Source organism: Orycteropus afer, unplaced genomic scaffold, assembly GCF_000298275.1.
Source record: "Orycteropus afer afer isolate SDZICR_OR568_19922 unplaced genomic scaffold, OryAfe1.0 scaffold00039, whole genome shotgun sequence".
NCBI classification, from domain to species: domain Eukaryota; kingdom Metazoa; phylum Chordata; class Mammalia; order Tubulidentata; family Orycteropodidae; genus Orycteropus; species Orycteropus afer.
Window position 1 is genome coordinate 16,712,892 of NW_006921626.1, and position 17,286 is coordinate 16,730,177.

The 17,286-nt window shown below is 37.9% G+C and overlaps 1 protein-coding gene across 1 annotated transcript in view; it reads left to right on the forward strand.

Moving 5' to 3' along the window:
* The window catches only part of LOC103193744 (kinesin-like protein KIF28P), a 148,931-nt gene that overhangs the window by 51,624 nt on the left and 80,021 nt on the right, over positions 1-17,286 (forward strand). The window contains exons 4-5 of the mRNA XM_007937001.1: positions 4,426-4,461; positions 5,547-5,771. Of these exons, the coding sequence (XP_007935192.1) occupies positions 4,426-4,461; positions 5,547-5,771 (261 nt within the window). The remainder of the gene's footprint in view (positions 1-4,425; positions 4,462-5,546; positions 5,772-17,286) is intronic.

Consider the following 17,286-nt stretch of genomic DNA (forward strand, 5'->3'; position numbering starts at 1 on the left):
TATCCAAAATGGTCAAGCTGCTTGTAAACATTCAAAATGGCTGCACACTCTGGACAAGCAAAAGTCCACAGCTCAGCCTGCCATCCTCTTCACTTCCTCACTTCTATTCCCCAGCCACCAGAGCAGTCCTCCGTGCAGTCCCTGGCTAGCAGGGTTGATTTTTAGGTTAATTGTTAGGTCCTACCACCACTCGGCAATTTCCAAGCTGTCTGGGCTGTCAGAATTGCTGCCAGACCGCAGCTCCGAATGGCTCCTTTTTTTGGTATTTTCACGTAAATTCTTCTGCTGATTGGAGTTTAGTCTACTTCTATATCCTTCCCTTCAAGGCTCAGGGGTCCAGGATTATCTTGTGTGTCTGTGTTAATTGGTTCCCCTTTTCTTTATTGAAGAGGGTCTGTGCCATCTTTCTGTCTATTTTGCCATCTTACCAGAACTCTGTTCTCAAAATTTTGTTACATCAATAGCATTTAACATTTTAGCTGTGCAAATACTGTTCGTTCCTGAGCCAAGTAATGCACACATCTTTGCTACAATTTCTTTTTCTTGGAGTTTTTCGGTTTTTTTGAAAAAAAAATAAGACTAGTTCAATGTCATGAGACAAAGTGTATGTGAACTGCTGTATGGAAAATGAATTTGCTCTGTAAACTTTCACCCAAATCACAATAAAAAAAAAAATGACTAGTTTTCTACGAGTCTTTGTACATGTTTTTCTAAATGCTCCGAATCATTACCATGTGCCTATTAACAATATTTTCCATATTCTCAAACTTATTAGTTCCATATTTGGAGGGTCTCCTGGAGCAGTGGTTCTCTATGCCTATTGCAAATCTGTCATTCTGAAAATTTCCTTCAATATTCTTCTTTCTTGGCTTCCCTTTCTTGGTTTAATGACTCCCTTTGCTGCAACTTCCTCAGAAAAGGTGCATCAGTGGTACATCTTTTTATGCATTCTTTCATAACTGTAAATATATTTCCTTACCTCTACACTTGATTGAAGTTTACCTGTACTAGAACTCTAGGTCTTTCAGAATTCTTGCTGGAGCTGGCAAGTATAGTAACATTCTAATCCTCAATTCTTTGTCTGTGACCGTTTTTTGATTGTCAGTTTCTCTCGGGCATCTTTTAGGATATTCTCTCTATCCCTCATGTCCTGATTAGTCTTTTTTTCATTCATCACACTGCACACTCAGCAGATCCTTTCAATCTAGAGATTGCTATCCTTCAATTCTTGGAGACTTTCCTTCACCATTTCCTTATTATTTTCTCCCCTGTTTCCTTTGTTTTCCCTTTTTGAAACTCCTATTACTTGGATTTCAGACCTCCTGTTCTAATGCCCTAATTTCATTATCTTTTGTGTCCTATTTCAATTTTTTTGTGTTTTTATTCTATTTCTGGAAGATTCTTTCAAATACATTTTATAACTCTTCTATTAGACTTTTATTTTGTCTATCATTCATAAGTTTAATTTCAAAAAAACTTTTTCTTGTTCTCTGTTTCTTTTTAATAGCATCCTGGTTTTTCATGGATATGATTCTTTATCTCTCTGAGGGTACTAATAATTATAGGGCTTTTCAAAATTGTGGTACAGTGAATTACTTAACATGGCCCTTCTAGCCATAGTCTTTGTAACTCCCCAAATGACTGGTTGTTGTTAGGTGCCATCAAGTTGGATATGACTCATAATGACCTCATGTACAACAGAACGATGCAATGTCCAAGCCTGTGGCATCTTCACAATTATTTCCAATCCATTTCAGCTCACTAATGCTAGGATATTGATCTTTTATGCATTCCATTTCATTTTTGACAACTTTCAATTTCCTAGATTCATATTTCATATATTCCACATTCCAATTATTAATGAATGTTTGCAGCTGTTTCTTCTCATTTTGGACCATACCACAGTAGCAAATGGAGGTCCCGAAACCTTTATTCAATCCACTTCATTAAGATCTACACTTCTTTGAGGAAACAGCTCTTTCCTAGTCATATATTGAGTGGCTTCCAACCTGAGGGGCTCATCTTCCAGCACCGTATCAGGCAATGTTTCACCGCTATTTATAAAGCTTTCCAGTAACATATCAGACAGCGTTTCACTGCTATTCATAAGGTTTTCAGTGGCCAGTTTTTGCAGAAGTGGATAGACTCATCCTTCTTTCCAGTCTGTCTTATTCTGGAAGCTCTGCTGAAACTTGTTCACCATAGTGACCCTGCTGGTATTTGAAATACTAGTGTCATAACTTCCAGCATCATAGCAACATGCAAGCCACAGTATGACAAACGGACCAAGTGGTGGAAATGACTGGTAAGACTGTGCAAATGAAGTGTTTGTGGCCCACCAAGGGATTGGACAGCTTGCTGATAATTCAAATAAGGTTCATGGCATCCATGTGGAGAGTGTGATCATGCAAATAAGGTGGTATATGGAACCCTAACATGGGATTGGGCATTTTACCACCCAGCTAAGCTTAAAATTAGCCATCCCAAAGGCAGAAAGGGGGACTTGACTGCCACCAAGAAGAAGAGATGGGGGTGAAGTGTATCCTTTGGACCTGAGGACTCTGTGCTGGGAATCTTTTAGACCCAAGACATAGAGAGTTGCAACATCGGAGATGATGAGAGATGGCAAGTAGCAGTAGGGAAATGGTGAAACATCAGAGGCAGCAGAACCAGGAGACTGGCAAGAGATGGTGTGGTGGGCTTCCCAGCCCATGGAGTGAGAGAGCTTAGCACCTTTGGACAGGAGGCTTACTGGTGGAGTAGGGTGTCTCCAGGTACTTATTGGCAGAACTAAAGTGCTTTGTAACACTTGCCTGAGTAGGGCAGAAGCCAGGCCAGCCCAAGTCCAAAGAAAACTAAAAGGTGTAGGTCTTGGAGGGCCAAGGACTACTAATAGGCCTGCCTATGGGTATGGCTGAGAAGAGACTGTCCTGATAGAAGGATTGTATCCTGAGTCATTTCTGATCCTGAATTATAACCTGTTACTTACCTCTAAAGCCAAACTCACTGCCATCAAGTCAATTCCAACTCATAGCGACCCCTCCTTGGGTTTCCGAGGTGGTATCTCTATAGAAGTAGATGTAGATTTCCCAGTCTTCTGAACTAATAAACCCATAATCATGAGTATTGTCTGTGAGTTCTGTGTGGCCATTGCAACAAATGATCAAACCCAGCAGAGACATAAGGAATATCATGGGAGGGATGACTGGTGTCAGAATTGGTAAAATGTTTGAAGAATGGAGGCATGTGTGAACTCTGCCTCATAGAAGTCAACGTTGGTCTGTTGATCTTAATTCTCCTTCCCTCTTGTGAGGTGAGGTGAGGTCAGATGCCCCTGCCACACCATTTTTACAGTAAAATGTTTCTTTCTATGCTTTGCATTGTCTTTTTTTCTCTGAGTTCCTTTCTTTTTTCCTAGTTGTTTGTTTTGATCTCTTTTTTATATTAGTAGTTTTCCTTGACTGCTAATCATTGGCCATTTGTTTTACAGTATGAGACTCTGAAGCTAGTGAAGGAAGCCTGGTAGAACAATGGGTGGTTCAAACCCATCCAGTGGCTCTGTGGGAAAAAAACCTGGAGATCTGCTTCTGTAAAGATAACACCTTAGGAAACATGGGGCACTCTGTTCACATGGGGTGGCTATGAGTTAAAAGTGGTCTCTCTGGCACCCTGCAACAACACCTGAAGCTAGTTGGAATCTTATGGGCATGAAACTTGACTGGCAAGACTCACCATAGATTTACCAACAGAAAAGCTAGCTTTCTTATAGTGGGGTTGTGTGGCAAGACGTCAGTGTTCTTAAGGCCTTTTCTGACAAGAACCATTCAATCTCCCTAGAGAAGAGTCTTCCAATTTCCTAACCTGGAGATATAAGCTTGGATAGCAATGTTCCAAAAGTACAATATTACTTTGAGAAAGATTCTTCTCTGCATACAGTAGGGGGTGGTGAGAAATAAGTAACAACCTTTTTTAGTTCCCAATAGAGATCTACATACACACACACAGACACTCACATACTATTATGTATCTGTTTTAATTTATATTGAGATCTTCCTCCTATCATTAAAGTTATTTGAGAGCCTGATGTTGTTGTTATTTTGCCATCGAGTCAGCCCCGACTCCTAGCGACTCCTCCTTGGGTTTCCCAGGCAGTTATCACTACGGAAGTAGGATTGCCCAACCTTCCTTCCGAGGAGTGGCTGGTGGGTTTGAACTGCCAGCCTCCTGGTTAGCAGTCAAGTGCCTTAGGCACTATGCTACCAGAGCTCCTTGAGAGCCTGATATTGCATGTGAAATAGAACTTCACTACGTTAAATTTTGGCTTTCCCTTTGTTGGATATTTATATTGTTTCTGTGTCACTTTTTTTTTTTCCTCAAAGATGATTGTTTCAAGAGAATATTTATTTTATCTTCTTCTCTACACAGGTTACATTCAGCATGTTAGAAATTTACAATGAGCAGGTAAGAGTGATTATATTTTCTGACACACAAATCTGAGTAATTCTCCACAGCTGAATGATTATCAAGGGCTCACCATCACCTGCCTTACAGATAAAGTAAAAACTCTTTTGTCCGGCATTGACTATCTGACTCTTGCCTGTGCTCCAGTTTCATTTTGTGTCCTTTTATCTCCACACACAGTCACACTCTGTGCTTCAGCCACACAGAACTATTCCTCTTTCCTAGAACATGTCATTATTTCACACATCTACCTTCTCTCTGCCTGGAATACCCTTCCTGCTTTCTTGTAAATTTCGAGATCCCACTCTAATGTCAGTACATCTTTATTTCCCGAGACAGTTGGCTTCAGTTAGCATGGTGTTGTACAAAGGTCAGCAAACTTTTTTTTTTTTGTAAAGGGCCAGATAGTAAATACTTTAGGTTTTAAGGACCATGTAGTTTGTGTTGCAACTACTCAACTCTGCTCTTATAGCACAAAAGCAACCATAGACAATATATAATTGAATTAGTATGATGATGTTCCAATAAAACTTCATTTCTAGACACTGAAACCTGAATTTCATATAATTTCAATGTGTCATGAAAATATTTTTATTTTTTCCCATCATTTAAAAATATTTTCTCAGTTTGATTATCATACAAAAACAAGTGGTGGGCAGAATTTGGCCCATAAGCCATCATTTGCCCACTCCTGGAGTAATAGAAAGAACATGGTTTCAATTCTAAGTCCTCTCATTTACTAGTTACATGACTTTGGAAAAAACACTTAATCTCAGAGCCTCAGTTTGTTCACTTATAAAATGAAGAATTTAATATTTATTCATTCAAGATGTATTTATTGAGCACCTAATATATTTTAGGGCATTTGGCTGCTAACCAAAAAGTCAGTTGTTCGAATCCACGAGCCACTCTACAGAAGAAAGATAGGTCAATCTGCTTCCATAAAGATATATAGCCTTGGAAACCCAATGGGGATTGCTATAACTCAGAATCGATTCAGTGGCAGTGAGTTTGGTTTATAGCAGTGAAGAAAACAGATACCCCTGCCTTCCTTTAGTTTACATTATTTATTCTTTTTTCCACAGGTAAGAGATTTGTTGTCTAGAACCAAGAAACTTGGTGGGCTAAAAGTAAGAGAAGATCAACAGCTGGGCTTTTATGTGGATGGTCTGACGTCAGTGCCTTGTGAGAACTATGCACAAATTGAAAAGCTGATGGAACAAGGAACAAAAATAAGGACAACCGCTTCAACCAACATGAATGCCAGCAGCAGCCGATCACATATGGTTGTCACCATTCAATTTAAGCAGGTGAGATCCACATGAAGGACGTTGTCCCATCTCCCACCAAGAGTGGTGCATAGGGAGGGTTCAAAGTAGCATAGTGGGCTGGTGAGTTTTATGGAGTCATTTTAGATTTGACCTATGGATTAAAGTATCTACTTTCAATCATAGAGGAAAACGTCAGGTACGTGCTCTTGTTCTGCTCCCCCACACCCTATATCTATGACCTCACCCTGGCTTAAGTGATTCCATCACTGAGTAAGGCCTACCACATCCCAGAGGTGCCCATGGAACTAAATGCTTTTCCCTCAAGCAAATTCTGTGTTCTGAGGAATGAATTTTGACCCCAAGTTTGTCAAGGAACCAATGGTGAATCTATGAGAGTGACTCTGGTTTATCATGAAAAATTCCATGAGTAGACCTTCTGTGCATCATTCATATAATGATGACCAGCATTCAGATCCATAAGCCTAGGGGACCACCAGACATTGAAGTACTTTTAGGATACTTGGATACCAATGTAAATTCTTGAAAACAGCCCATGTAGCTCTCCACTAACTAGAATCTTTGATAAACTAGAACATACTCTTCTCTTCTATACTTGTTCTCCCCCCACCAGTTTTAGTAGAGAATAATATTTGCTGTTTGTTTGTTTGTAATTTTGATTTGGGTGAAAGTTTACAGAGCAAATTGGGTTTTCCATTCAACAATTCACTTTTTAATTTGTGACATTCCCTGTAATCCCTTTAATGTAACAGCACTTTTCTCACTTCCTCCCTATGCTTACCATTTCCCATCATTCTTCTTTCCTGTCCCTTTCTGCCTTCTTAACTTTATCTATGAGCAAGTGCTACCCTATTAATCTCGTATTGTTGATTGTCCTGATGTGCATACCTTCCTGGTAATATTGTTCACCTTATAGGTCTGTCTATCATATGACTGAAAGTTGAGTTCATTTCCTGGCTTAAAGGATATCTAAGGGCCATATTCTTGGGAGTTCCATCAGTTTCTATCAGACCAGTAAGTCTGGTATTTTTTATGATTTTGAGTTTTGTTCCACATTTTTCTCTCACTCTATCTGAGACCTATTGTGATCCCTTTCAGACCGATCAGCAATGGTAGCTGAGTACCATCTAGTTCTCAGTGTTGTAGAGGTTGGGGTTCACATGGCCCATAAGTCCTTTAGATTAATTGTTTCCTTGTATCTTTGATTTTCTTCACTTTTCTTTGCTCAGGACTGGGAGAGACCAAGAGTTGCACCTTAGATGACCACTCAAACACTTTTAAAATCTCAGTTACTATTCACCAAAATAGAATGTAGAACATTGTCTTTGTGCCTACATTATGCCAGTTGACCTTTTTGTCCCCTGAGACTATGGTCCAGAGCCCACCTGCCCAGTGATTCATTCCTTCAAGGTGTTTGGTTATGGCTAGACGTTTTTATAACTTTGTCCCCTGTGTGCTCTACTGTATTCATGGATGTATTTGCAGCACATATAAATACATTTGTAGAAATATCTTCTGTCAAACCTATATATATTTGAGGGTGTAGTCCCATTTGCTTCCCCATCCTGTTCAGCTTTAAGGTCTATATTACCACTTGTAGATTATTATTACTGTTATTGCAGGATTAGGTATGCAATAGTATTTATCTCTGTTGGTTTAACTCTTGTGCTCCTTCCAGTGTTTTCTTCTGCCTTGACCACTTTGTGTTGACATCCCCCTTATTATATATTGCCTTCTCCTTCATCCAAGTTAATATGTGTCCACCCTCTGGTTAGCAATTTACCCTCCCTTCCTCTCTTACCCCTTGTTGCCTTCAATGAATGATTCTTTCTGTGTGTAAATCTTTTCTTGACTTTCTACAATAGTGCTCTTATACAATATTTACCTTTTTGTGATTGACTAATTTCACTCAGTGTAATGTCCTCTAGGTTCATCCATGTTGTAAGATGTTTTGCAGATTCATCATTATTCTTTAATGTTGCATAGTATTCCATTATGTGTATGTACCATAGTTTGTTTATCTGTTCATCTTTTGATGGGCACTTAGGTTGTTCCCATCTTTTTGCTATTGTGAATAATGCTGCAATGAATATGGGAGTGCATACATCTACTTGTATAATGGCTCTTATTTCTTTCAGATGTATACCTAGTGCTGGATCATACAGTATTTCGATTTCCTGCTTTTAAAGGAAGCATCATACCATTTCGACAGTGGTTGTACCATTTTACAATCCCACCAGTAATATATGAGAGTTCCAATCTCTCCATACCCTTGATACCATGTGTTGTTTTCTGCTTTTTGAACTTTGCTATTAATGGTTTTCCAGTAATATATCAGACATAGTTTCACTGCTATTTATAAGGTTTTCACTGGCCAATTCTTTGAGAAGTGGATGCCTCCTTCCTTCTTCTGAGAAGAGATCACACAATAGAATTTAACAAGACCAACGACTTATTCATTGCAAATACCTTCAACAACATAAACAGTGGCTATACATGTGGACTTCACCAGATGGAGTACATAGGAGTTAGATGGACTACATATATGGAAATAAGTGATGGAGAAGTTCAATATCTTCAGCCAAAACAAGGCCAGGAGCTGACTGTGGAACAGACTATCAGTTGCTCATATGCAAGTTCTAGTTGAAGCTGAAGACAATTAAAACAAGTCCATGAGAGACAAAATATGACCTTTATTACATCACTCCTGAATTTAGAGACCATCTAAAGAATAAATTTGATGCATTGAACACCAGTGACTGAAAACCAGAGGAATCATGGGGATGACATCAAGAACATCATCCATGAAGAAAGCAAAAGGTCATTAAAAAGATAGGAAAGGAAGAAAAGACCAAAATGGGTGTCAGAAGAGACTCTGAAACTTGCCCTTGAATGGTGAGTAGTTAAAGCAAATGGAAGAAATGACAAGATAAAAGAACTGAACAGAAGATTTCAAAGAGAAGCTCATGAAGACAAAGCCAATTACTATAATGAAATGTGCAAAGACCTAGAGTTAGAAAACCAAAGGAATAACACACTTGGCATTTCTCAAGCTGAAATAACTGAAGAAAAAAATTCAAGTTTAAAGTTTTAATATTGAAAGATTCTATGGGAAAAATATTGGATGCAGGAAACATAAAGAGAAGATGGAAGGAATACACTGAGTCACTGTACCAAAAGGAACTGTCTGATGTTCATTCATTTCAGGAGGTGGCATATAATTGAAAACCAGTTGCACTGAAGGAAGAAGTCAAAGCTGCACTGAAGCAATTGGCAAAGAATAAACCTCCAGGAATGGATGGAATACCCATTGAGATGTTTCAACAAATGGATGCCATGCTGGAGGCCCTCACTTGTCTATGCCAAGAAATTTGGAAGACAGCTACCTGGCCAACTGACCAGAAGAGATCCATATTTGTACGTATTCTAGAGAAAGGTGATCCCACAGAATGTGGAAATTATTGAACAATATCATTAATATCACATGCAAGTAAAATCTTACTGAAGATAATTAAAAAATGATTGCAGCAGTATATTGACAGAGAACTTCCAGAAAAAGCAAACTAGATTCAGAAGAGGACATGGAAAGAGGGGACATTATTGTTGATGTCAGGTGGATCTTGGCTGAAAGAAAAGAATACCAGAAAGATGTTTACTTGTGTTTTATTGACTATGCAAAGGCATTTGAATGTGTGGATCATGACAAATTATGGATAACATTGAGAAGAATGGGAGTTCCAGAACATTTAATTGTGCCCATGAGGAACCTATACATGGACCAGGAAGCTATAGTTCAAACAGAATAAGAATATACTGCATGGTTTAAAATCAGAAGGGAGTGAGTCAGGCTTGTTTCTTTTCATCATACTTATTTAATCTGTATGCTGTGCAAATAATCTGAGAAGCTGGATTATATGAATAAGAACATGGCATCAGGAATGGAAGAAGACTCATTAACAACCTGTGATATGCAGACAACACAACTTTGCTTGATGAAAATGAAGATGACTTGAAGCACTTACTGATGAAGATTAAAGACTACAGTCTGCAGTATGGATTACATCTCAGCATAAAGAAAATGAAAATCCTCACAACTGGACCAATAAACAGCATCACAATAAATGGAGAAAAGATTGAAGTTGCCGAAGACTTCATGTTACTTGTTCCACAATCAACACCAATGGAAGCAGCAGTCAAGACATCAGACGGTGTATTGCACTCGGCAAATCTGCTGGAGAAGACCTGTTTAAAGTGCTGAAGAGCAAAGTTATCTCTTTGAAGACTAAGATGTGCCCAACCCAAGCCATAGTATTTTCAATCACCTCACATGCATGTGAGAGCTGGATAATAATTAAGGAAGACTGAAAGAGAGTTGATCCTCTTGAGCTGTGTTGGCAAAGAATACTTAAAGTACCATGGACTGCCAGAAGAACTAACAAATCTGTCTGGGAAGAAGTGCTGCTGGAATGCTCCTTGGAAAAGAGAATGGTCAGACTTTGTCTCACCTACTTTGGTCACGTTGTCAGAAGAGACCATTCCCTACGCTTGGTGAAGTAGAGGGTCAGGAAAAAAAGGGAAGGCCTTCAATGAGATGGATTGACACAGTGGCTGAAAGGATGGGCTTAGGTATAGCAAGGATTGTGAGGCACAGGACTGTGGAGTGTTTTGTTCTATTGTACTATGAGTTGCTATGAGTTGGAGCTGACTTGATGGCAACAACAACAACATTAATGCTGGGGTGAGATGATACTCAAGTTGTTTTTATTTTCATCTCTCTAATGGGTAATGATTGCAAGCAATTCTTCATGTGTTTGTTAGCTGCCTGAATATCTGACTGACAATTTTTTAACTGGATTGTTTGCCTTTTTTTGTTCTTGTTGAGATGTTGAAGTTTTCTATAGTTTTAGAAATTAGTCCCTTGTCTGATAATGTCATTGCCAAAATTTGCTTCTCAGTCTGTAGACTCTCTTTTTACTCTTTTGGAGAAGTCTTTTGATGTGCATAAGTGTTTAATTTTTAGGTGGTCCTACTCACCCACCTGGGAGCTCTGGTAGCATAGTGCCTAAGGCACTTGACTGCTAACCAGAAGGCTGGCGGTTCAAACCCACCAGCCACCCCTCAGAAGGAAGATGGGGCAATCTACTTCCATAGTGATACTGCCTTGGAAACCCAAGGAGGGGTCGCTATGAGTCAGGTCTCACTTGACGGCACATGACAACAACACTCACCCACCTAGTGCAGGATCAATGAAAAAGGGGAAGGCCCTCAATGAGATGGACTGACACAGTGGCTGTAACAATGGGTTCAGATATAGGAAGAATTGTGAGGCTGGCACAGGACAGGGCGGTGTTTAGTTCTGTTGTATATACGGTTGCTATGAGTCTGAGCTGACTTGACGGCACCTAAGAACAACCACAACAGTCATCTAGGTTGTCTTCTACTGTTTGTGCAGTTTTAGTTACGTTTGATTGTGTATTTATACAATTTACTATGGCCTCTAAGTTTGCTTCTATTTTTAATTTGATGATCCTTATGGTTTTAGGTTTTATATTTAGGTCTTTGATCCATTTTGAGTTCATTTTATATTTGGTGAGAAATAAGGATGCTGTTTCTTCTTTCTGCAAATTGATATCCAGTTAAAGACAGTCTCCCCATTTAATGGCTTTTAGCCCTTTGTCAAAGATCAACTGCCCATAGGTGGATGGATCTATTTCTGGGTTCTCAATTCTGTTCCATTGGTCTGTGTGCCTGTCATTATACCAATACCAGGCTGTTTTGATTACTGTGGCTATATAATAGTAGGTTTTGAGATTGTGGAGTGTGAGGACTTACAATTTACTCTGCTTCTTTGGTAGTGCTTTGCTTATCCATGGTCTTTTTCCCTTCCATATAAAGTTGGTAATTTGTTTTTCCATCTCTTTAAGGAATGATGATGGAATCTAGATCAGGATTGCATTATATCTGTAGATCACTTTGGGTAATATTGTCATTGTCACAATGTTAAGTCTTCCTATCCATGAGCATGATATTTTCTTTCATTTATATAGATTCCTTTTGGTTTCTTGTAGAAGAAGTGTTTTATAGTTTTCTTTGTATAGGTCTTTTGTGTCACCTTAGATTTATTCCTAAGTACTTCATCTTTTGAGTTGCTACTGTAAATGGTATTGTTTTCCTGTTTTTCTTTTCAGGCACCTCTGTTAGCATAGAGAAATCTGACAGATTTTTGTACGTTGATCTTGTACCCTGCCACTTTGCTGAATCCTGTTAGTTCCCACAATTTTCTTGTTGAGTCGCTAGAATTTTCTATGTATAGGATCATCAAACTCAAAAACAAACTTACTGCTGTCAAGTCTATTTCAACTCATAGCAACCCCTCCTTGGGTTTCTGAGGCTGCATCTCAATGGAAGTAGATTGCCCAGTCTTCCTTCCGAGGAGTGGTTGGTGGGTTTGAACCTCCAGCCTTCTGGTTACAGTCAAATGCCTTAGGCACTATGCCATCATATCATCTGGAAATAGAGATAGTTTTATTTCTTCTTTAGCAATTTGAATGCCTTTTATTTCCTTTTCTTGTTATATTGCTCTAGCTAGGATTTTCAATACAATATTGAATATTGAATGTTGTTGTTGTTGTGTACCATCGAGTCAGACCTGACTCATAGCAACCCCTCCTTGGGTTTCTGAGGTGATATCAATACGGAAGTAGATTCCCAACCTTCCTTCCGAGGAGTGGCTGGTAGGTTTGAAGCACAAGGCTTCTGGTTAGCAGTCAAGTGCCTTAGGCACTACGCTACCAGAGCTCCTACAGTATCGAATAAGAGTGGTGATAAAGGGGATCCTTATCTAGTTCCCATTTGCAAAGAGAATGTTTCCAGTCTGTCTCCATCAAGAATAATGTTGGCTGTTGGTGTGTATATGTCCTTAATTATGTTTAGGAATTTCTCTTCTATTCCTATTTTGCTGAGCATTTTTATCAAGAATAGGTGTTGGATTTTGTCAAATGCCTTTTCTGCATCAATTGATATTATCATGTGTGTTTTCTTTTTCCTTGTTTTATTTATGTGGTGGATCATATATTTTTTTCTAATATTGAACCATCCTTCTATACCTCGTATGAATCCCGCCTGGTCATAATGCATTCTTTTAAAACACATTATTGGATTCTGTTGGCTAGTATTTTGTTGAGAATTTTTGTGTCTATGTTCATGAGAGATATTGGTCAAAATTTTCTTTCTTTATTTCTTTCTTTCTTTTCTTTTTTTTTTTTTTTTTTTTTTGATATCCTTGCATGGTTCTAGTATCAAGGTAATGATTGCTTCATAGAATGAGTTCGGGAGTATTCCAACATTTTCTGTGTTCTGGAATAGTTGGAGTAGAATTGGTGTTAGCTCTTCTCTGAATGTTGGGTAGAATTTGCTAATGAGACCATCTTGGCCAAGACTTTTTTGTTGGGTGTTTTTTATGACCTATTTTATTCTTTTATGATGGGTCAGTTCCAATTTTCTACCTCAGATTGTGTTAGTTTGGATAAGTAGTGTGTTTCTAGAAATTTGTCCATTTTTTCTAGGTTTTCAAATATGTTAGAGTACAATTCTTCATAGTATTCTGTTATTATCATTTTTATTTCAGTAGGTTCTGTTGTGACATAGCCTATTTCATTTCTTATTCATATTATTTGCATCTTCTTCTTTTCATCTATTAAATTTGCCAGTGGTTTGTGAATTTTATCAATCCTTTCAAGGAACCAACTTCTAGTCTTGATTCTTTCTATTGTATTTATTTCTGCTCAAATCTTTATTATTTCTTTTCATCAGGTGACTGTAGACTTTTTTTGCTGTTCTTTTTCTAACTGTTGGAGTAGTTGGATTAAGGTATTGATTTTGGTTCTTCTTCTTTTTTTTTTTTTTTTGATATGTGTATTTATTGTCCTCTGAGCACTATAAATTGTCCTCTGGGCACTGCTTTTGCTGTGTCCCAAAGATTTTGGTATGTTGTTCATTCTCCTTTGATTCTAGGAATTTTTCATTTCTTCCATTACCCAGTAGTTTTTAAGTGAAGTGTTATTTAGTTTCTATATGTTGATTATTTTTTCCTTGATCTTCCTGTTTTTTATTTCCAATTTTATAGCATTGTGATCTGAGAAAATGCTTTGTAGTACTTTGATGTTTTTAGTTTTATTGAGGCTTCTTTGTAGCCTAACATATAGTCTATTCTGGAAAATGTTCCATGCACACTTAAAAAGAATGTATATTGTATTATTATTGGGTAGAGTGTTCTCTGGAGGTCCAGTTGGTTGATTGAGCTATTTAGAGCCTCTTTATCTTTGTTGAGTTTCTTTCTAGTTGTTCCGTCCTTCACTAAAAGTGATGTGTTAAAGTGTCCCACTATTATCGTGGAGTTGTCTATTTCTCTTTTCAATTCTGTTGAAGTTTGATTTCTGTATTTGGGGCTCTTTACTGGGTGTGGAAGTATCTATTATGGTGATGTCTTCTTGCTCGATTGATGCTTCAATCATTATATAAAGTTGTTCCTTGTCTCTTTTGCTTGTTTTTGCCTTAAAGTTTATTTTATCAGAAATTAATATTGGCACTCCTTCTCCTCTTTTGCTGTCATTTGCTTGATACTTGTTTTTCCATCCTTTGATTATCAGCTTATGTTTGTCTTTGTGTCTAAGATGTGTCTCTTGCAGACAGCATATTGATGAATCATGTTTTCTTATCCATTCTGCTACTCTCTGTCTCTTGACTAGTACATTTAATCCATTTGCATTCAGTGTAATTATTGATAGGTTATGAATTTACTGCTATCATTTTCCTATGGTTTCTTGTGTGTGTGTGTGTGTGTGGTATTGAAGGTTTCTTTGTTCAATATATATTTTTTTGTGTTGAGTTCATTTTGTTTATGAATTTTCTTATTTCCTTCATTGCTATTGTTTTACCAATAAGAAATAATTCTTAGCACTTTCAGCATTAAAAATATGGATTATGCTTTATCTAGAAAACCTTCAGGGATCTCTGGTGACATAGTGCTGAAGACATTATACTGCTAACCAGAAGGCTGCTGGTTGAAACCCACCAACCACTCTTTGGAAGGAAAGTTGGGCAATCTACTTCCATAGTGATACTGCCTTGGAAACCCAAGGAGGGGTTGCAGTGAGTCCAACTCAACAGCAATGAGTTTGGTTTGGTAGAAAACCTTCAAGAGTCAGAATGCGGAGGTAGATACTTGATGTTCCTGACCCTTACTTTGGAGGGTCCACTGGGAACCACGTGGAGGCCCTGGCCTGGGACTTTTCTCATTACTGTGTCCCCATACTCGTGCTTACAGAGCATTATCCTTGGAGCTGGGTCAGGCAGGAAAGAAGGTGAATACAATAGCTAGTGTTTTACTTCATGATTTTCTTAATTTTTTATTTTGGTGAGAAGATATATTAATTTTCTTTGTGGTTATCCTGTAATTTATAACTATCTCCCCAAGTTTAAAGTAATCCTTTCTATCTTGATATTATCTTGACTTCCTCTCCATTTAGAAGTTCTGTAACTATATAACTTATTCCCTCTTTTTGGTTTGTAGTTATCATTGTTCATAAATTGACATCTCTAATGCCCTATGTTTAGTCTTGTTGGTTTACTTTATTTTTGATATTTCTATATCTGAGTTGATTTCTCGATGATGTTGTCATATGTCTTAATCTCAGGTTGTTGTCTGTCATTGTTGGTTCTCTGAACAAATGACTTCCTTTAGCATTTCTTATGTTGGCCTGGTTTTTACAAAGTCTCTTAATTTCTGTATCTGGGAATGTCTTAATATCACCATCATATTTGAGGAACAGTATTACTGGGTGTATAATTCTTGGTTGGCAATTTTTTTTCTTTCATGGTTTTATATATGTCATCCTATTGCCTTACCTCTTGCATGGCTTTTACTGAGAAGTCAGAGCTTAGTCTTATTGTTTCTCCTTTGGAGGTGACTTTTCATTTTTTGCTGAGCTGCTTTCAGGATTCTTTTTTATTTTGGTTTTGGAAAGTTTGATTATGATATGTCTTGGTAATTTTCTTTTGGGGTATATACTATTTGGGGTTCACTGAGCTTCTTGAATGGATATCTTAACATCTTTCATGATATTAGGGAATTTTTCTTTCAACAAATTTTTGAAAATTATTTTGGTGCTTTTTTTTTTTGTGTGTGTGTGTCTCTTTTTGTTCTGGATGTTGATTTCACATACGTTATTTCTCTTGATGTTATCCCACATAATTCTTAGGCTTTCTTCATTTTTTAAATTCTTTTTTTCAGATTGTTTCACTAGCAGATTAGTATCCAGCAATTTGTCTTCAAGTTGTCCTTCTAATGCATAGTGTATTTCTAAAATTTTAGTATCAATCTTCTGAATTCTTCTAGAGTTTTGTCTGTGTTTTCCTTGAATTTTTTTCTCCATCTGTTGAAGATACCTCAATATAGTTTTTTTTTTTTTTAAATTTCTTATCTAGTATTTCCAATGGCATTTCTTCCTCTGGAAGATTTTCTGGTTCCAAATGGTCACTTGTTTGAGCTATCTTGTCCTATTTGTGTGTGTGTGTGTGTGTGTGTGATTTGAATTTGTCTGTTGTCTTCAAGACATAGTAGTGTTGTTGTATTAATTTGTTGATTATTTATTGGTTTGTTACACACTGATTTTTATTTTATTTTATTTTTTTTCAATATATCCTGGCAATAAGGTGGGCATGTTACTCTGGTCTACAGTTTGGTAGCATTGGGGCATCTACCACCTGTCTCCAGGTGGATTTGGTTGTGGGTGGGAGTGTTAGCCTGAATCTCTGATCACTGGTCATACAGAGCAACTAAAGGCAGGCTGGATGAGTGTTGGCCGTCATCTGTCATTGATCTAGTGCTGGATTGGGTGGTGGTACTCACACAGTGGGTGGGATGGCAGATGTAGTGGATTGGGTTGCTGGCTCCTAACAGCTGGGCAAAGACAGAAAGAAAAAAGAAGAGGAATAAGAGGGAAAAAAGGTGAAAAAAAAAAAAAAAAGGTGGGGGAAAGAGAGGAGACTTAAAAAAAGAGAGAGAGGAAAAAATAGAAGAAAAACAAAAACACATACACAAGCAAACAAACAAACAATCAAAACAAATACAGTACAGAACTAGTGCAAGTGTTAGCCACCAAACATGGCTATGGTGGAAATGTGGCACGTCCTCTGTGGAAGTACCCACCACAGAATACAGAGGGACTGGGGTCCTACTGAATACAGTGGTGGTGGTGGGATTAAACAAATCACTCAGCTGGATTAAACAAAAAAAAAAGAAGAAAGAAAACAAGGCAAGGGGAAGAAGAGGAGAAAGAAAAAAAAAGCAAGGAAAGAAAGAAAGAAGAACTTAGAAAAGAGGAAAAAAAAAGAATAAAGAAAGAATAAAAAGAAAAACACTAGTGTAAATGTTAGCCACCAAACACAGCTGCAGCAGGAATGTGCAGTTCACTCTGGGGAAGCATGAACCACCATCCATGCAGGGATCAGGGGAGGTGCTGCTGACAATTGAGGA